Source organism: Sphaerodactylus townsendi, linkage group LG03, assembly GCF_021028975.2.
Source record: "Sphaerodactylus townsendi isolate TG3544 linkage group LG03, MPM_Stown_v2.3, whole genome shotgun sequence".
NCBI classification, from domain to species: Eukaryota; Metazoa; Chordata; class Lepidosauria; order Squamata; family Sphaerodactylidae; genus Sphaerodactylus; species Sphaerodactylus townsendi.
Window position 1 is genome coordinate 174103474 of NC_059427.1, and position 21137 is coordinate 174124610.

General features: G+C 46.0%; 1 protein-coding gene across 1 annotated transcript in view; it reads right to left on the reverse strand.

Moving 5' to 3' along the window:
* Positions 1-19886, reverse strand: part of MMP19 (matrix metallopeptidase 19) — a 32224-nt gene extending 12338 nt beyond the window's left edge. The window contains exons 1-4 of the mRNA XM_048490087.1: positions 19610-19886; positions 10437-10525; positions 6175-6305; positions 4005-4220 (exon numbers count right to left, since the gene is read on the reverse strand). Of these exons, the coding sequence (XP_048346044.1) occupies positions 4005-4220; positions 6175-6305; positions 10437-10525; positions 19610-19708 (535 nt within the window). The 5' untranslated portion in view covers positions 19709-19886. The remainder of the gene's footprint in view (positions 1-4004; positions 4221-6174; positions 6306-10436; positions 10526-19609) is intronic.
* Positions 19887-21137: the final 1251 nt, after the last annotated feature.

Here is a 21137-nt window from a genome sequence, read left to right on the forward strand (position 1 = left end):
GCCCTGTTCTAAACAACTGCCTGGCTCGCTGTAATATTTCCACACAAACTTTTTAAAACAGTTTGAGGCAGGAAATAAAATGTCTCCTCCATGGAGTTCCACATTGTTTTTGCTCCAAATGTTTTATTTCCAGCCTCAAAATGTTCTAAATCAGGGATCGGCAACCTTTAGCACCGAAAGAGCCATTTGGCCCCACCTCCCCAAGCCCCCCCCAGCCCCCCCAAGCCCTGCCTTCAGTCAAGAGGGCGGTATAGACAGCGGCAGCGACGCCAATGATGGCAAGTTGCACTTGGGACGTGGCGAGCACGCCTCCTTCCCCACCCCCTCCTTCCTTCCTTCCTCCCTCCCTCCAGTGTCCTTTCCTCTCCTTCCCAGGCGCTAGACGAGGGAAGCAGGGGAAAGGACGCCGGAGGGAGGAAGGAAGAAAGGAGGGGGTGAAGACCGATCTACCTCCCAAGTGCAACTCATCGATAGCGTCGCTCCCCTAAACCTAGAACCGCAGTACAAGGATGAAAGAGCCGCATGTGGCTCCGGAGCCGCGGGTTGCTGACCCCTGTTTTAAATGAATCCCTTTTAAAACTATTCTCTGGCTGAAATGTTTTGAAAGTGTCTTCAGTTGCTGTGTGATCTATTGACTACATTTCCCAGGCTTCTCTGCTTCCCTGAACTCTGTATTTTCTGAGCTCACTTCGTTCCCACTTTCCTGTTTATTTGCAGTATTTCTCTGTTTGTTCTTTTATTTTTGGGGAGCCAATCTATGAAACATCGAGTATACAAAGAGTATAGAATTCAGCACAAGGCTGTGAAGCATTGAAGCATCAATTCAACATAGAAACTCATTAAAAAAACATATAATGGGGACCAGGAATTGTTTTGAGGGGATGAGTGCAGACATACATACATTGTTGTAAAGTGGGGGGAGGGGGAATGAAAATGTTTTAGAAACGTTTTAAGAGATTTGTGCAGAAAAGGCGACTGTCTCGTGAATAACAGTGCCATGTACACTACAGAGGTTTTTTACTCGTTGCTTTCCTTAGGGCAGAAGTGTCCAACTCTGGCGCTTCAGATGTTCATGGACTACAATTCTCATCAGCCCCTGTTGGCATGGCCAATTGAAAATGGTGCAGAAAAAGAATCACAGCTTTGATTAACTTAAGTAAGAAGCACAGTTGAAAACTCAAAATAGGGCAACTCAGTTTGCAATAATAGGCATGAGAAACTGAAGATATCCTTACATGTAAGGGCAAAAATGACATTTCTAATACTATATTCCTGACTCTTATGATATTATTTGAACACAAAATATTATGCTCCAGTAAGAGGAAAATACATGTGCCAGCTTTGAATGAGTTGGAATGAGTTGGAGAACTAAAATGCCTAAACTCACTAAACACTAAAACAGCAGGTTCCAATTTGCAAAACTCTCCATGAATGTGAAATGTATCAGTGTACAGACATCACAGGACATTATCTGAGGAGATGTTTATATGCCACATCCACAAACTGGCTCTGGCACTTAAAATGTACCAGTAAGTGATTTCACACTTGGATATCATATTACTTGACAGGTGCCATCTTTTGAGATATCTGGGTTATTTTTGCAGGAGAAAATTCCTCGTGAAGACTTACTTGGTTTTAGTGTGCTTATACCACAGAGCTGATGGGAAATGTAGTCCATGAACATCTGAAGCGCCACAATTGGACACCCCTGCCCTAGGGCATAGCATCTTATCAGGCAATGAGTCAGGCTGTTTCTGCTAAACGTCTCCACAGCATACAGTTTCCTATCTCATGCAATATGGCACAATTTCATTGTGATTTAACAGTTAGGCTGAATGTCCATTTATCAATTAAATTAGCTTGATTTCAAGCAGATAACTGCATCCATACAGTTCAAACTTAACACAACCAATGCTAAGCCCCTCCGCCAGAGTAAGTGCCCTGGAGAGGGTGAGACCACCGGTGCGGTGACTCACCGCTCCCATGAGCAGGTTGACCCCCGCTTTGGATGGGCTCTTAATTCTGCTAGCCACAGAGAAGAGCTGAGCAAAGTTATTGCAGGCCTGTGCCATGCAGAGGGCTTCTTGAGTTCTACCTTATTCCTTTCTTATTGGCTTATATGGTTCCATTGGAAATATTGAGGATCCACCCAGAAAATTTGCTATCTATCTATCTATCTATCTATCTATCTATCTATCTATCTATCTATCTATCTATCTATCTATCTATCTATCTATCTATCTATCTATCTATCTATCTATCTATCTATCTATCTATCTATCTATCTATCTATCTATCTATCTATCTATCTATCTATCTATCTATCTATCTATCTATCTATCTATCTATCTATCTATCAGACTTTTATACCGCCCCCATCCCCGGAGGGCTCTTAAACTTAAACCAATCAGCAATTTGTTCCACCACTTGAAGGGTGTTGTGGGGGCAGTTTAAAGGCAAAGCTTTGTTCTAACTCTTTGATATTTACATACTAAAACTGGAATGTTGCATCCATACAGAGGGTTCCATGTATACTGTGTCTTGACACAGGTGAATGATAACATTAAATGAGACAGTATGGGAAATCCATTGCAAACGATGACCAGGTTAGAGTCAATTATTTAGGCTAGGTCTTCCTTGATTTAAAGTCCCGATTGAAAACATCTTGATTGAAAGCCAATCCATCCTGGCACAAGGCCTGCTAGGAATTCCCATTTCACATCTTACTATGTTGCACATAAAGATGTTAGTCCATTCAGTTGAGGAACAGCAGTTGAGAAAATTGTACGCTTCCGCTTTAGAATATAGTCCCGAATGAATAACAGAATTATCATTCATTTTTGCACACTGCCTTTGTCAAAACCATTATTTGTGCATTCTTGAATCTGGTACTTTGACGTGAGCATTTATGCCAAAATGTATTTTTACTTTCAAACGGATGGGAGGAGCAGGGCTAGGTAGGTACTAGGACCCAGGCGGAGCATTCTACAACAAAGATCTGGCATGCTTTGTTTTGTAGCGGAGGTATATATAATCTATTGACATCTTCATGTGAAACAGAGTATAATGATATGCACCTGCAATACATTCTCCCTCCAGTTTCTCTCTCTACAACATCTCCTTGACAGCCACTGTATCCAAACCATACACTAAACTATCCTCTGCAGTTAAGAACATAAGAACAAGCCAGCTGGATCAGACCAGAGTCCATCTAGTCCAGCTCTCTGCTACTCGCAGTGGCCCACCAGGTGCCACTGGGATCTCACATGCAGGATGTGAAAGCAATGGCCTTCTGCTGCTGCTGCTCATGAGCACCTGGTCTGTTAAGGCATTTGCAATCTCAGATCAAAGAGGATCAAGATTGGTAGCCATAAATCGACTTCTCCTCCATAAATCTGTCCAAGCCCCTTTTAAAGCTATCCAGGTTAGTGGCCATCACCACCTCCTGTGGCAGCATATTCCAAACACCAATCACACGTTGCGTGAAGAAGTGTTTCCTTTTATTAGTCCTAATTCTTCCCCCCAGCATTTTCAATGAATGCCCCCTGGTTCTAGTATTGTGAGAAAGAGAGAAAAATTTCTTTCTGTCAACATTTTCTATCCCATGCATAATTTTATAGACTTCGATCATATCCCCCCTCAGACATCTCCTCTCCAAACGAAAGAGTCCCAAACGCTGCAGCCTCTCCTCATAAGGAAGGTGCTCCAGTCCCTCAATCATCCTCGCTGCCCTTCTCTGCACGTTTTCTATCTCTTCGATATCCTTTTTGAGATGTGGCGACCAGAACTGAACACAACATACTGTGGTTCCTGCAACATACTGTGGAATAATTGTGGAATTGTGAGACAAATTACTGAACCACCTGACCAATGAAGGCTGCTCCGTTATCAAAATTTATAGCCTCTGGAATTCCAAACCTTTCCACAATACTGCCCAATCTCTCTCCCCACCAGCCCCCTCCCAAACCCCAAGTAACTCCCCCCAACATGCCTAGGATTCATACCATTCCCATCGAAGGGCCGCGAGCAGCCCCAAGGAGTTGAACCATGGAAGGAGAGGCGGATGTCAGCACGGCCGGCCCGCACCTCCTGAAAGGTCAGTTGTGCCACGTCGCTCCAGTACTTGAAAGCAGCCTGGATGGCTGTGCGTGTAGCTGCAGCCCCCAAGTCCTCACTGTAGCTGTGGACCCGGTACGTTAGATGCTTCTTGCGCCAGCGACCTGCAGGGGAAGACACCAGGCCAAGAGGTGACAGAAATGGACCCGCTTGTTCTGGACAGAAGCTCTGCAGGGTTCAAGAGGTCGTCCTTGGTTATAGGGAGAGGATGAGTTTGTTTGCTTGTTTATTATTTATTTATACGCCACACTTCCCCAACAATTGGCTCAGGGCAGCTTACCAAAAAAAAAACAACCCCAATTTAAAACCCAGTAATACGGTATTCAAACTTCAGTGGCATCCTAAAATAATCTACCTAAGGTTAGCTGACCAGCCGTCCCGTTTTTGGCGGGACAGTCCCGCCTTCGCACAATTTGTCCCGCGTCCTGCGGGTTCTTTCCATTGTCCCGATTTTTGGGAGGCTGCCGCTTTTTTACCTTCTGGGGCAAGGCAGTCGCGGCCAGCTATCCATCTTGTGACGCATGCGCTGCGCGACCTTCTAAGAGGGTGCTGCCGTTTCCCGCCCTGTCACAGGGCATGCACACGCAGCCTCAGGAGCACTGCCTTCTGGGGTGCTGCCGTTTCAGCGGGAAACAGCAGCACCCCAGAAGGCAGTGCGCTTGCCGGCTGTGCGTATTACTTGCAGAAACATCTTGGCGATAAATGTGCGCTTACTAACCTGTCTACCCTCGGGTTCGACCCCCGTCCCGGGTTAACCTAAGGGCTTGGGAAACGAAATGGGGAAAGCGAAAGGCAAGAAAAATCAAACAGGGGCAGGGAAAGGGAGGCTAGATACGATGGAACATGCTGTTGCTGTCCTCAGTCATAGGCCTGGTGGAATAGCTCTGTCTTACAGGCCCTGTGGAAATTAGACAGGTCCCACGGGGCTTGGGTCTCATCCGACAGGACATTCCACCAGGCCAGGCCAGAGCCGAAAATGTTCTGGTCCTGGTTGAAGACAAGACCCGTTTGAAATGTGCAAAATAGAATAGGGTGGCACAAAAATTTTGTATTATGACAGTTGTCTAATAGACAATGTATTTTTGCTGTTTTCTGTTGATTTATGCTATTAATGATGTATATTGTGTGTTGAATATTGCATTTTATCGCATATGTTGTGAGCCGCCCTGAGCCCGGCCTCTGGCTGGAATAGGGTGGGGTAGAAATTGAATTAAAGTAAATATAAAGTAAAGACAGCTGGTCATCTTTCAGGACAGGGATCCCCAACAGGCGAAGCCTGGGGGGTGTACCTGGAGAGGCAGTCTCATAGATATGATGGCCCCAGACCACTTAGGTCTTTCAAGGTTTAACGATTAAAACCAGAACCTTGAATCTGACTCGATATTTCACCAGTAGCCAACACAGCTGGCAGAGCATTGGACGAATGTCCTCTGCCTTCTAGTCTATGATCAACCCAAGCTATCACAACTGTAGTCACTGTCTCCTCATCTCAATTCAAGACTCAAGGAGGGTTCATAATGCAGTCAACTTGCAGGACAGTGGATGATGTCCATTAAGGGAAATGGGGCAGTATCCCACCAACTCAAACTTTCCTCCTAGTGTCTATTGCTAGTCCTCACTATCCTTAGCTGATGGGGGTGGGAAGCTACCAGGGTTATGGCTGCCACCACCAGGTGAGGTCCAGAGTTCTCCCAGAGTTACAATTGATGTCTAGACCACAGAGATCAGTTTCCTTGGAGAAAAGAACAGTTCTGGAGGGTAGAGTCTATAGCATCAAATTCCTGCTGAGCTTCCTTCCCATCCCCAAGTTCCACCATAAAATCTCCAGAAATTTCTCTGTCCAGATTTGGGAAAGCAGCACCAGCTAGTTAGTCTCTGCCTTGTCTTTGTAAACATTCATTAGTGCTTTTGTGATGAGCCCAAATGTATGTATTAGGTGTGGTTAAGTTGTTTCTGACCTGATGATCCTAATCTCAGGACCATGCCGTGAAAGCCTTCGACAATACATTGACCAGACTCTCTCTTTTGCTTCAGAACAGTGGTTTGAGGACTGCTTACCCAAAAGTTGATATTTGAAGGTTCTCTCATTGAAGGGATCCTCAACCCCACAGCGGGGCTGCCGTATCTGGGTGAGGGTTGCTGAATCCACTTGACCAGTCACAGGCAGCCCTGAGGCCATCTGGAAGGACCTAGGAGAGGTGAAGAGGGGAGAGGAGGGGAGTGAGTTCTAATCTTGGTGCTAGGTTCCTCGCTTCCATACAAGACAAAATCCTGGGGGAGCCTGAAGAAGAAGAAGAGGAGGAGGAGGAGGAGAGTTGGATTTATATCCCCCTTTCTCTCCTATAGGAGACTCAAAGGGGCTTACAAACTCCTTTCCCTCCCCCCCTCCACAACAAGCACCCTGTGAGGTAGGTGGGGCTGAGAGAGCTCAGAAGAACTGTGACTAGCCCAAGGTCACCCAGCTGGCATGTGTGGGAGTGCACAACCTAATCTGAATTCCCCAGATAAGCCTCCACAGCTCAGGCGGCAGAGCTGGGAATCAAACCCATTTCCTCCAGATTAGAGTGCACCTGCTCTTAACTACTATGCCACTGCTGTGAAGGGTTTTGTAGTTTTCAGGGATGGAGGAGGACCAACCAAACCACTCATCCCCTTCACCCAATACAATAATTAGCCTTCAGAAATCAGTTCCGCAGAAGGTCATAACAGTCAGGAACACAGATGGAGTTTTTAAAGGATTAGAAGTATAAATGAGTCACTAGGCACATGCCATGCCAGTCAGAAGCACAACATCCTTGCTTGGAAAGGGTACGTCCTTGATGAGCAACCAACTTTTGCTAGGAACTCTATTTTCAATTTTGCAGTGGGTGATGTAACACTTGGTTTTGAAGATGAAATTGGTGCTTTAAAAAGAGAAACTGCTACGTAGCAAAAATGCAAATATGTTTATTTAAATTAAAAGCAGAATATCCTAGTAAAAGGCCCCATATAGGTTTCCAAATATACATCAATGAAAATTGTAACACAAAAAATCTTATGCAACACATTTAGATCCAAATGCATTTTGGTCCAGAGGCGTAGCTGGGCCAAACTGCACCCGGTGCGCAGTGTGTTTTTTCCACCCCCCATGGCCCCCCGCAACGCCCCCTGCGGTGCCCCCCCTTCCCGCTCCCCTTCTCACACTTACCTTAGTTCCTTTTCTTTTTCTAGTACTTTTTTAGGCTGAAAAAAGCAGCCTCTTCACAGTTCAGGCTAAAAACTGCCTGAGGAACTATACTTCCCAGGAGACCTTGTGAGCCCCAAGGTCTCCTGGGAACTGTAGTCCCTCAGACTGTTTTTGAGCCTGAACTGTAAATAAACTGCACAACCTGAAAAAGTACTAAGCATGAAAGAGAAGATGGGAAGTGAGAGAGGAGGAAGGCTGTCGATGGGGAGGGGAGCTCTTGTGAGGAAGTCACTGAAAAGATGGGAGGGGCTGGGGGCGATTTTCCACCCTCAAGCGTGCGCCCGGTGCGTGACGCACCCCCCTTCCCCTTGCCGCTCCACCACTGTTTTGGTCCATTGGCCTTCAGTGGTCAAAAATAATGTTTCAAAATATTACAATCTGACAACATGTAACAATATTGACAAAAATGTCTGATAAATGACTGAGGTAAATATTGAAAAGTTTAGCAACATTTAAACCCATATCTTCACTATGGAACAGTTGTTCACTCAAAAGGCTCACTTCTGGTAAACTTTGGTGGATTCCCCACTGAGAAATTAAGCGGGATACACCCCAGTTTCAAAAGAAACTGCACCTTTTTATAGCAGTTTCTCCCTCCCCACTGCAGTGTGTGTCTAGTGAAGACCTTGATGTCTATCGCAGTTACAAACAATGTAACACTCCCCACGAACACGTGATCTGCTCGGGGGGGTCTGTTCTTCCTCGTCCTGATTGGCTGTTGTGTTGGGGCAGGAAGTTTTTTAAAAACTTTTTTTTGGTATGCAGCTATGTTGCTACGTAGATTGTAGGCAGAATTTCCCCGCCTCTGCATTTGAGCAGGCTTCTTCTGATTGACTATTGTGTTAGAGCAGGAACACTACTCCAGCCCTGATTGAAAGTTCATGGTATTCTTATTCTCATTTTAATGTTCGAACATAGTCATGCATAAACAATTTTATCAAAATCATTGTCCTGTAGCTTTGTATTTACGTTTCTTCGTAGCGACGCCCAGCGTGGCACCAAAAAAGGCTGCACGTGTTTGGATTTATATCCCCCCTTTCTCTCCTATAGGAGACTCAAAGGGGCTTACAATCTCCTTGCCGTCCCCCCTCACAACAAACACCCTGTGAGGTGGGTGGGGCTGAGAGAACTCCGAAAAGCTGTGACTAGCCCAAGGTCACCCAGCTTGTGTGTGTGGGAGTGCACAGGCTAATCTGAACTCCCAGATAAGCCTCCACAACTCAAGCGGCAGAGCTGGGAATCAAACCCGGTTCCTCCAGATCAGAGTGCACCTGCTCTTAGCCACTATGCCACTGCTGCTCCCAAGAGCATTGTAGGGATGAGCCCCGCGAACCCAGCAGAACCTCAGAAAGAGCGCATGGAATGCCCAGCATTCAGGGGTTCTTCTTGGGCGCATCACGCTCACCCATCCTCCAGACCCCCCCGTGAGTCACAGGTCATGAACTACCTGGACTCATGGTCACCAGGTGTCCCAGACAAAGGGACAAAGGGGCTCTTGCCCCCCAGGTATGGATTAGGACTCCAGACGTAACGCTTCTCTCCCAAGCACGTAGACCACCCCAGGATGTCATGTATCATATAATATTCTCCTCACTTCCGGCCTCTCCCCGCCTCCCATACACACCCCCCCCTATTGTAAACCCTAATAAAAGGTGCCAGGGATTCAGCACACAGCAGAGTTAAGCCAGATCCATCGGATCGGGCGCTTTCCTGCCGCTGGCTCTCTCCACCGGATGATATCACCGTGTCTCGCCTCTTCCTTGCGACCCCCGCGGGCCGACTTCAAGCATATTACAGGAAATGGTGCCCAGGGTAAACACTGAAACTGCGCTACCCAAGCATCCTGGTTTTGCAGTAGGATGTCTGGGAAGATGGGAAAGGCTCTCCCCATCTCCATAGCGCCCCTCCTCCATTTGCAAAGCTGGATCCTGGCTTTTCAAAGGGTAGGGGAACGAAGTTAAAGACAGTTACAGGTTTTGCAGCAGTCTTCGACTGTGGTGGTGGTGGGGAACAGTGACCAGTGTGCCCCCAGGCAACTGGTGACCCAGGCAAGAGCCCTGCCCTGCCCACTCACATTGTGCCCCTGGGCAATCCTATAGAGTTTTCAAGGCAAGAGACTTTCCGAGGTTGCTTGCCATTGTCTTTCTCTGTGTAACCAGTTCCATGGTGGTCTTCCATCCAAATACTTACCAGGGCTGACCCTGCTTACCTTCTGAAATCTGATGAGATTAGGCTAGCCCACTGCGCTCTGATTGGCTGGAAGGTTCGAAGGACAGGAACAATAAGCCGCGTCTGTCCCCTGTTCTCCCCACCAAACTGGCTTCAGCGTGTGATTCAAAAAAAGATGCGCTTCAATGCAGGTTCCGAAGAATCACGTGATAAGGGGGACAGCGTGCGCCAGAACTGGGATGAAGCTGTGTTAAGCCATGGGACGTCCTTGCTGAAACTGTGATTTTTGCCGTGAGTATCACGGCATAATTTGCCTGTGGGGAATTGACCCTCTACAGGAGATATATGGTGTGATAATGTAACCCCCATGCTCAGAATGGGTTGACCCAGTAAGGGGTGGAGACTCAAAGCAGCAAGAGGCTGCAGCAGACCTCATGTAGCTGGAGGAGACAAGGCTAATGACTCGGACCTTATTGTATAAGCCCCAACACCTTGTCAAGGTAACTGCAATGTTGTTGGGAACTACTGGGAAGGTAGTTGTTTTTGCTATGTTGTAAATGTTGGAGTTTATTGTTTCAGGGGTTATTTTGTGGTTGTAATGGGTGAGAGTTCTCCTGGAAACCTTCATCATGTTGAATCCTGTTCATCAAGCCCTTGGAGTCTTTAGGAGCCAACCCACTTGCAAAGAAGAATTGGACTTGGCAGTATCAGTGGACTGTAAATATAAGGACTTAAAAATGCAACCTGAACAGGACCTTGAAATGTGATGTTAAATGTTGATGTTACATGTTATATGTTAAGAAAGTAAACTGTATTGTTTTTAAAAAAATTGTTGTTGCAAACTCATTCCAGGTTCTGCCCCACAGAACCCACAGTTAGAGGTTACAATTGCACTGGACTTTGAATTCTTTTGGCTCTAACTTACCTCACAGCATTTGCAATCTCTTCTTTTGTAAAATAACCTGTGACTTGTTCCAGAGGCTTATGAAGGTAACCAAACTGCATCAGGTACTCCTGGAACAGCAAAAACAAACAAACCAAAAAACACTCCGTCAAGTCACCTATAAGTCACCATCGAGTGATAAAATTTATCAGCATAGTCCGAAAGAACTTGACTGATAGGTAAACATGAGTGTTCTGGCCCTTCCTGTGAAGAGATCTATCTCTGTGGTAATGAGAGCTTGGTGGGTAGACCACAGTCAGACTTGACTTTTTTTTTACAGTGTTTGCTATCTCTTGACTATTGTGTTTTTTTTCTTTTATAGAGAAATTTATGGAGGTAATCGAACAGCAATGGAGTCCCATTGTAAAAAAAAACCCCTTCAAATTCCTTGTCCCCTTTTCCCAACAATAGCCTAATGTGGAAACAACAAATACTTATCATTCCAGTTTCTCTCCTGTTAGGCCTTATTTTCCAATGTCATCTTATGTTCTAATGTTCTAAAAATGCAAAATCTTATACAGAGACATATAAAGTGGTGAAAAACCCCACAAAATAATAAATGGAGTGTCTATAGTTTTAAGCACCTGATTCCATCAGTGGCCTCTGGAAAGCAATCACAGAGTTCTGGTTTGCTTCTGCCAGTTTAAGGATGGGCTATAGTGAAGACAGGGCCCATTCCAGGTCTATTTTAGCTTCTAAGGGAGGACTCATTGTGGCCTGGGGTACGGTTTCCACTTCCAGGTTGTGAAATTCCTGAAGATTTATGATGGAGTCTGAGGAGGGCAGGATTTGGGGAAGGGAGAGGCCTTAGCCAAATACAATGCCATAGCAGCCATTTTCTCCGGGGGGGGGGGGGCGCAGTTTTTTGTAATTTGGAGTTCAGTTGTAATTCTGGAAGATCTTTAAGTCCCACCTAGAGGTTGTCAACCCTAGGATCCTGTGAACGGTCAGATTTCAGGGGCAGATAAAAGCTAGGTTGGTTGAAGGTGGGAAAAAGAGAAGAAAGCAGGATGGGTGAGGATATGGTGATTGCCAGAAGTAAGGAAACAGGAAGTAGCATGGGGAGGTGCCACTCAGCCCAGCACTCAGCAGATGCACATCTGAGCCTGGTCCAGCAGCTGAAAGGGCACAGTTTGGCCAAAATTCTCCCAGAAGCTGCTGGGGTGACGGACCAAGAGAAAGCTTAAGGCAGGGAGGCAAATAAAAGTAGATTGGCTTGTAGGCAGGAATAAAGCAGGAAAAGGTGAGCGGCTATAGGGACTTTCGGGAAAGGGAAAGAGGAAATATTTATTTGTTTGTTTGTTTGTTTGTTTATTTATTTTATTAAATTTCTATACCGCCCTTCCCCGAAGGGTTCAGGGCGGTGTCCATCATTCATATAAACAATTAAAATCCATTTCACCCCAATCCCAGTTAAAACCATATACAAATTATAAAATTCAAAGTTGAGATGGCGATTAAAATTGTTTCCCCTTCCCCATTCCTACCCCCCACAGGAGGCCAGTTTTTTCCACAGAAGTGAGATGTTATCCTGCCAGGCCAAACGCTCCGGCAGAACAGGTCCGAAGTACAGGCCCTTCCGGCGGAAACTCTACAAAAATCGCAGGGCCCTGATCTCACTTGGGAGCCTGTTCCACCTCCGTAGTGCCCTGGCCCTTTGTGGAGGCCAGCCGGATCACTTTAGGGCCAGGGATCACCAGGAAGGTCCACCTCCGAGGAGCGGAGGGGCCTAGCAGGGCGATATAGGGAGAGTCCCAGAGGTATGCTGGTCCAAGCGCCTAATAGCTTTAAAGGTCAAAACCAGAACCTTAAACATGACCCGGTACTCGATTGGCAGCCAGTGTAGTTGGTACAGGACCGGAGTAATTCGGTCCCTAATAGATGTTCCCGCCAGCGTCCACGCTGCCGCATTTTGCATGAGCTTCACTTTCCGGATCATGGCTAAAGGCAGCCCCGCCAGAGCCGAAGTTACAGAAGTCAAACCTAGAGGTGACTGTGGCATGGATCACAGTGGCCAGATCAGAGCCAGAGGTAGGGGGCCAGTTGTCTAGCCTGCCGCAGATGGTAGAACGCCACCTTAGCCGGCCTGCGTGACCTGGGCAACCAACGATAGTGATGGGTCCAGTATCACCCCGAGGTTTTTGGCAGACGAGGCTAATGTTAATGCCTCGCCGTGCAGCGTAGGGAGACTAAAGGCCACCGGACACTCCCCTCGACCTAGCCACATGACCTCCGGCCTTTGTAGGATTCAACTTCAGCCTAATTCGCGACTCAACCAACCGTAGCTAATGCATCTAAACAACACTGGAGAGCATCAGGATTTCAGGTCGGGTGGCCCTCCATTGTGAACAAAAGCTGGGTGTCATCAGCATATTGGTGACACCGCAGCCCAAAACTCCGGACCAATCTTGCCAGGGGGTGCATATAGATATTAAAAAGCATCGGTGAGAGAATATCGCTTCCTTGTGGCACCCCACACATGATGGGGCATCGTCCAGAGATCTCACACTCTCGACGCTATTTGCTGTCCCCGGTCTTGGGAGAAATGAGGTCAGCCAACTGCAAGGCTGAACTCCCCGAATCCCAATACCAGTGAGGTGGTGGACCAGAAGGTCATGATCTACTACGTACGACATGCTGCGGTGAGGATCTAACAACACCAGCAGCGCTGACCCGCCTCTATTCAAGTGCAGCTGGAGATCGCTCTCACAACGGCAACCAACACCGTCTCTGTTCCATGACCAGCTGAAGTTTCGGACTGAAAGGGGATCCAGTACGTTTGCATCATCCAGGAACCCTTGGAGCTTATGGGAAAGGATATGCCTCCCCAAGTTCTGCAGTCCTCCACTTTTTATTAATAAAAGCCACATTTCTTCACTTTCCATGGGCTCTTTATTTCTAGCCATGCATTGGAAAATTCCCAATATCATCTAGCTTAGCCAGCAAAAAGAGTTCTGGACATTTTTCCCATATGTGATTTTTCAAAATAGATAATGATTTCATTTTATTAGGGCTGCGTTCAGATGCCATAAACTGCAGTTAAACTGAGATCAAGCAGAAACACAGCCCGTTGCTATGTCTGCTCTTTCCCCTCCCTCTTTGGGTCGAGCTCCATTCAAGATTCACTGGTTTGATCCGGTTCACAGCTGCCGTGACATCTAAATGCAAGTTCAGTGATGAACTAGAGGCTGATTGCTCCTAACAAATGTTGGATTCTAAACCTTAGCCCCACTTCAGAATCTCTCTTTGCTGGGTGTAAACAAATCACTTTTCATTGAGGTGCCCATGTTCAGAAGTCAGTTTGAGCTGGAGACTGATAAAGTGTTTTATCTAAGCTCAGAAAGTGTTTGAATCAAAGCTCCCTCTTGAAAGGAGATGAAAGAGTAGAGTGCAGAAGACCGGCAAACAACCTGTATTCATGCTCAATCTCAGTTTAATTGCCACTTACTATAAAATCTGTATGGAGACAAAATTACATTTTATTTTAATTAACAGTTTAACAACATAACCATTGGTTTCATGTTGACAAGATGTTTAGCTTCAGGCATTTCATAGAAATTATTTCTAAAGCTGTCTTTTTTGTTTCTCTGTTTAATTGTACATTTGACAATTACAGGATTCCCCCTAATTTTATAATGCTGTTTGAATAAACAGAATAGGGTGTTTTTAAATACAGTATTTTATAGGCTGAATGTCGTTATACATACAGAACATAAGAACTAGCCTGCTGGATCAGACCAGAGTCCATCTAGTCCAGCACTCTGCTACTCAAGCAAGAGTGGGCTCCACCAGGTGTCAAGTTGGGAGCTCACATGCAGGATGTGAAAGCAATGGCCTTCTGCTGCTGCTGCACCTGAGCACCTGGTCTGCTAAGGCATTTGCAATCTGAGATCAAGGAGGATCAAGATTGGTAGCCATAGATCGACTTCTCCTCCATAAATCTGTCCAAGCCCCTTTTAAAGCTATCCAGGTTAGTGGCCATCACCACCTCCTGTGGCAGCATATTCCAAACACCAATCACACGCTATATGTTGAAGAAACGCTTTCCTTTATTAGTCCTAATTTTCCCCAGCATTTTCAATGAATGCCCCTGGTTCTAGTATTGTGAGAAAGAGAGAAAAATTTCTCTCTTGTCAACATTTTCTACCCCATGCATAATTTTTTATAGACTCCAATCATATCCCCCCTCAGACGCTCTTCCTCTCCAACTAAAGAGTCCCAAACACTGCAGCCTCTCCTCATAAGGAAGGTGCCTCCAACTTCCTCCTTCAATCATCCTCATTGCCCTTCTCTGCACCTCTTTTTCTATCTCTTCGATATCCTTTTTGAGATGTATGCAATTCAGAACTGAACACAGTATTCCAAGTGTGGTCGCACCACTCTGCTTTTATATAAGGGCATGACAACTCCTGTTGCAGCTCTTTATTATCAACTCCTTTCCTAATTATCCCCAGCATAGAGTTTGCCTTTTTTCACAGCTGCCATGCATTGAGTTGACATTCCCATGGAACTATCAACTAAGATGCCCAAATCCCTTTCCTGGTCTGTGACTGATAGCACTGACCCCTGTAGCGTGTATGTGAAGTTTGGATTTTTTTTTGCCCCTATGTGCATCACTTTACATTTTGCTACATTGAACTGCATTTGCCATTTCTGCTCCCACTCACCTAATTTATCAAGGTCCGCTTGGAGCTCTTCATTCAGAATCCTTTTGTGGTTCTCACTCACCACATAATTTGATATCACTCTGCAAATCTTGGCCACCACGCTACTCCAATTCCCGTGCACTTCCAGGTCATTTATGAATATGTTAAAGAGCACTGGTCCCAAGACGGATCCCTCGGGGACACCACTTCCCTACAGCATCTCCATTGTGAGAACTTCCCATTTATACTCCACCCTTTGTTTCCTGTTCCTCAACCAGTTTTTAATCCATAGGAGGACTTCCCCTCTTATTCCTTCATTGCTGAGTTTTCTCAACAGTCTCTGGTGAGGAACTCTGTCAAAAGCCTTTTGGAAATCCAAGTAGACAATGTCCACCGGTTCACCCCTGTCCACATGCCTGTTTACACCCTCAAAGAACTCTAGTAAGTTTGTAAGACAGGGACTTGCCTCTGCAAAAGCCATGCTGACTCCTTCTCAGCAGGTCTTGCTTTTCTACATGTTTTATAATTTTATCTTTAATGATAGATTCTACTAATTTACCAGGCACAGATGTCAAACTGACTGGCCTGTAATTTCCTGGGTCCCCCCCTAGATCCTTTCTTAAAGATTGGTGTTACATTGGCCATCTTCCAGTCTTCAGGGATGGAGGCTGATTTCAGGGATAAGGTGTATATTAAAGTGAGAAGATCAGCAATTTCATGCTTGAGCTCTTTAAAAACTCTTGGGTGAATGCAATCTGGGCCAGGGGATTTGGTAGCATTTAGTTTATCAATGGCTGCCAGAACTTCTTCCTTGTCTACCACTATCTTCGCTCGTTCCTCGGATTCACCTCCTAAGAAGCTTGGTTCAGGTGCAGAAATTTTCCTCACCTACTCTTGGGTGAAGACAGATGCAAAGAATTCATTCAGCTTCTCTGCAATCTCCCTGTCATCTTTTAGCACACCTTTTGTTCCTTCGTCATCTAATGGGCCTACTGCTTCCCTAGCTGGCTTCCTGCTTTTGATGTACTTGAAGAACTGTTTGTTGCTGGTCTTGATGTTTGCAGCCATGCATTCCTCATAATCCTTTTTTGCCTCCCTTACAGCTAACTTGCTTCTCTTTTGCCACCATTTGTGTTCTCTCTGGTATTCTTCTTATCAGTTAAGTTGGACTTCCATTTTCTAAAAGACATCTTTTTTTTTTTCCTAATAATTTCTCAACCTTCCTTGTTAAATCTCATGGTGGCTTTCTTTTTGGACTGGGCACTGCCTTTCCTAACCCAAGTGGGACACATTCCAGCTGAGCTTTTGTATAACTGTGTTTTTTTTAAATAACCTCCAAGCATCTTGTGACAGTTTTGACTCTCCTTGATTTTCCCTTTCAGCTCTCTCTTTTGATTTTCTCTTTCCTGGAAAAGCACTATCCCCCCTCATCTTTGAGAAATTTCCCTTTCTGGAAGGGCTTAATATAACTACATTAGTAGTTGCTTCATTTGTTCGCGATGCAGAGATTCTTGAAACTGGACAGGAATTGTGGTCGTGCTGTTCCCCATCGCTCAACAACACTGGACTTCCTGGCACCAGGTCCTGAGTCCCACATAGAATTAGGATCTGGGATCACCTTTCTCCCTCGTTGGTTCTACAAACCATCTGCTCTTAGCTACAGTCATTTAGAAGCATATCCAGGGAATGTTCTCTCCTTACTATGACCTGAACATGCATTTTTTCCAGCTTTATATGGGCATATAGTTAAATCACCCATTACCACTATGTTTTTGCTTTTGTTGGCCTTCTCTTAATTTCTTTTTTTTTTCCATCTCAGAATCCTCTTGTGCACTTTTGGTCATAGGGGATCGATAATATATTCCACTGTTAAACTATCCTTCACCTTCTGGTGGCATTGATATCCACAGTGCTTCTGTAGAGGAATCAGCTCCCCTGCATTGTCTATTCTTATGTGACACTCATGATCTTTTTGATGTAGATGGCACACCCCACCCTCAATACGCCTCTGTCCTATCCTTCCTGTAGAGCCTGGAAACCTGGGATAACAAAGCATCCCACTGGTTCCTCCCTCATTCCACCATGTCTCTGTGATGCCCACTATATCAATGTCCCTCCTTCAAAACTCTGTACTCTCCTAGCTCCCCCCATTTTAGGGTCAAAGGTTTCTACTATTAGCATAGAGACACTTTGTATATACTCTGTCTCTGTCCCTAACCTGGGGTTTATGTGTTTTGCCCTCTAGCCTTTTGTAGACACTATCACTTATCACATTGCTATGCTCCTCGCTTGTATGTGGTTGATTTAGAAACCTCCTCCCTCTCTGTCTGCATCCCCATGATTACACTGTGTATTCGCTCAACCAAAAGTCACCCCAGCTCTGCCAGTCGGCTTTCCCCAAGGATCAGTTTAAAAGCTGTTCTTTCACACTTTTTTAATGTTGAGAGCTCAGCAGCCTGGTTCCTTCTTTGGTTAGCAGATGAAGCCCGCCAAATTCTTTTGTACAGGCCTGCCTTATCCCAAAAGGTTCCCCAGTTCTTGACAAATCTGAAACCCTCTGCCTTACACCACCTTCTCATCCACACATTGAGACCCTGTATCTCCGCTTGCCTAGCTCACCCTGCGCGTGGAACAGGTAGCATTTTGGAGAATGCCACCTTGGGGGTCCTGGATTTTAACCTGTTTCTTAGCAGCCTAAATTTAACTTCCAGAACCTCCTGGTTACATTTCCCAATGTCATTGGTGCCAATGTGGACCACAACTGCTGATTCCACCCCAGCACTGTCTAACAGCCTATCTAGATGAAGCGTGACATCAGCAACCTTCGCACCAGGCTGGCAAGTCACCATGAGGTCATCATGCCTCTCACAAACCCAACTCTCTATATTCCTAATGATCGAATCACCCACTACAAGGAGCCCCCCACCTCCCTGAGGGGTATCCTCAGTGCGAGAGGATATCTGATCACCAGCTAAGGAAGGGGTCCCATCTAAGGGAGCATCTTCCACAACCTCAGACTGGCACCCCTCCTGGCCCCCTAGACTCTCTATTCTCCATGACATCTGAAGAGATGTCACCTTGGGAGTGGGACCCGGCTGCCAAGCAGGGTCCCTTGAAAGCCTCGTCTGTCACCCTCTCTGCCTCTCTCAGCTTCTCCAGGTCTGCCACCTTGGCTTCAAGAGAACGCACACGTTCCTTGAGTGCCAGGAGCTCGTTGCAGTGAGGGCACACCCACAACTTCTGTCCTAGTGGCAGATAGTCATACATGTGACAGTCAGTGCAAAACACTGGAAAGCCCCCCTCCCCCTGCTGGCTTCCTGCCTTCATATCTAATTTTGTTTAGATATTCAAATACTGATTTTAATTAGTGCCTCCCTCTTAAGGTTTCTATACCTTCTACTATCCCTTAAAATATGTTCTTATTTAGTAAAACACCTGCTTTGCAGGAATTCACTGCACCATTTGTTTAGCAGTCAGGGCTGGCAAGGGTAACTGTATGCGACCCCCTGCTCCCCATCTCTCCTTGCTCATACCAAACTTGGATCTCCTTCGCTGTGATCTCAATAGGTGGAAAATTTCAAGTTTTATAATTATGAATCATCTGGATGGTCAGATTGCCACAAGCAAGGGGGCCCCAAGGGCAGAAGGAGAAAAAAAAAGAGGTCTTTCTAAGCCAGACCTGGGCATTATATGGCCCGCGGGCCACATCCGACCCGCCGGATGACTCTGACTGGCCCCCCTGCCGTGCTGGGGAGCGAGGCGTCTTTGGCTGCCGGCTTCTGCGGGGCTTTCAAAAGCGCCTCGCCCCCCTGCCTTTTGGCCTGGTCTTCCACAATATTTTCTGTTTCTTATGCGGCCCCATGGAAAAAATAATTGCCCACCCCTGCTCTAAGCAGTGCAGTGGTACAGGTAGCTAGAGAAAGAAAATAGTGTCTGTCTATTTTTATTTTTATTTTTTCCTCCATAGCTCCAACTCCTTCACTTGTCCTTCATTGCAAGAGACCTCAAAAGAGCCCAGAGTGGCTTGTTAATCTAGCTCACAAATTGGTCTTTCAGCAGCTCCACCAATCTTCTGTTCCCACCCAAACCACAAAATTACCAGGGGCCCTGTCTGTCAGAGCTACGCTATTACTGCTCATGCACACAGAACGATCAGCTTGATTTTTTTGATGTTATAGAAAGGCCCAGACAACCAGGGTTTCCCTTGGTTAAGGATATTTGCCCAGGGCATCTTGTTTCCACTGGAACCAAGGAAAACCTCCCTTCAAACAGACAGCGATTGACAAACAAAGGAAAGTTCCAGGTTAGAGGAGAAAGCTTAAGTAAAGTGTCAGTGCTGAAGCCTGGGAGAAAGTCCAAGGTCAGAAAAGTTCGGGGTTAGGGTAGCAAGTCAGAAAACCCTATTAGGCTTGCCCACAGACTTTTGTTTGGCCCCATCATTGCACACAAAATCAACCCCACCGCAGCCTGGGTCCTGCAAGGAAAAGAGGTCGTCAGAGGTCTACATACCAGAGCTTCTTTCTCTTCCACCCGACTGACAGCAACACCTTTGGCAGACAAGAAAGAAGCAGAAACTAAAAAGAGCAGCTTTGGCCATGGCATTTTCATATCTAATGTCTTTGCCGGCTTGAACAGTTCCTTAGGAAACCCTGAATGCTTTACTGATCTTCCCTCCTCTCTTTTTTGTAGCTTGATCAAGCAGTTCGGGATCTGTTTCTCTTCTTCCGCTGGCTCACGCTTTGCTCTGCCCTCTTTGTTCCCTCAAGCCATCCAGCCTTTTCCTCCCCGTTTCCCAAGTTTATAAATCTCCCAACAGCAGAAGTGAGTCATTTCCAACCCAAACATGTTGCAACCCCAAGCCCGGAGCCCCTTTTGGAAGTGTTAACCCTTTGCGGAATAAAGATTCTCTCAAGGGACAGCCCATCCCCAAAAACTTCTTCTCACCGGCCTTCATGCAGGCCCCTAAAGAACAGAAAGGCTGTTGTAGTACTGGAGCTGGTCCAGGCGAAAAATAGAGAGATAAAAAATTGGCAACTCGAATCATATTAGGCCGACAAAGGAAATTTCTGTCGCTGCAAGTTTTTGCTCCCACAGTAGCACAACTTCTTTCAGAGAAACCCATTGCGGGTTGAAGTGTGGACCCTTCCGCTCAGGCTAGCTCATATAAACCGTAAAGACAAACACAGAACAACTTTGTGTGGGTAAAAAATTGGCTTCGCTGAATGGTGGCCGCCCCTATTAGCTTTGCTTTTCACTACTGTGAATAATATAGTTAAAATACCTGATGCTTGGACTAATGCCATCCTTGTCCCTATTTATAAAAAGGGTGACCCAACCATTCCCTCTAATTATAGGCCCATTAGTTTGTTATCTATTGCAGGTAAATTATATGCTAAATATCTATCGAACAAACTGACCTTATGGGCCAACGAGAATAAGATCATTGGACAGGAACAAATTGGGTTTATCAAAGGGAAATCTAGGACCAGGCTTTTGACTCTTCTTCCTGCTAAGTTTAAGGAATACTCTGTTGCTGGGAAGGTTGCATTCCTACTAAACAACTCTTCTTCTGTGATTTTAAATTCTGTAGCTAGGTTCCTTTCAGGAACTTTGGAATAATACCTGTGGTGGTTTTATGTATGGAACATCTGTCTGGATAATGCTGGTTGTTATATTGGTTTTATGCCTAATAAAGGTTTTATGTATGTACATAGCCAGAGGTGTTTATTGACACAGAGTAGAAGGAAGCAAATGGCGCGGCATGGGAGGGGTGATCCAAGCCTCTGGGCAGCCAGAGTGATGTCCCACAGAGTCAACCGAATTCCTCGAGCCCACCTGCTGGAGATTAGAGTAGGGCAATCCAGGGCAATCCTGTCTGGTGCCTGTCCCTAACTGCCACTAGGGGCGCAAGCCACCTTAGCCCCGCTGGCCGTTCCAACCGCTGGCTGAGTCCACCCCTACCTCTTAAGGAGGCATCATAACAGGGGAGCTCCTCCAGCTCCTCTTTCCCAGCGTATCACCCCCCCATGTGCAACCC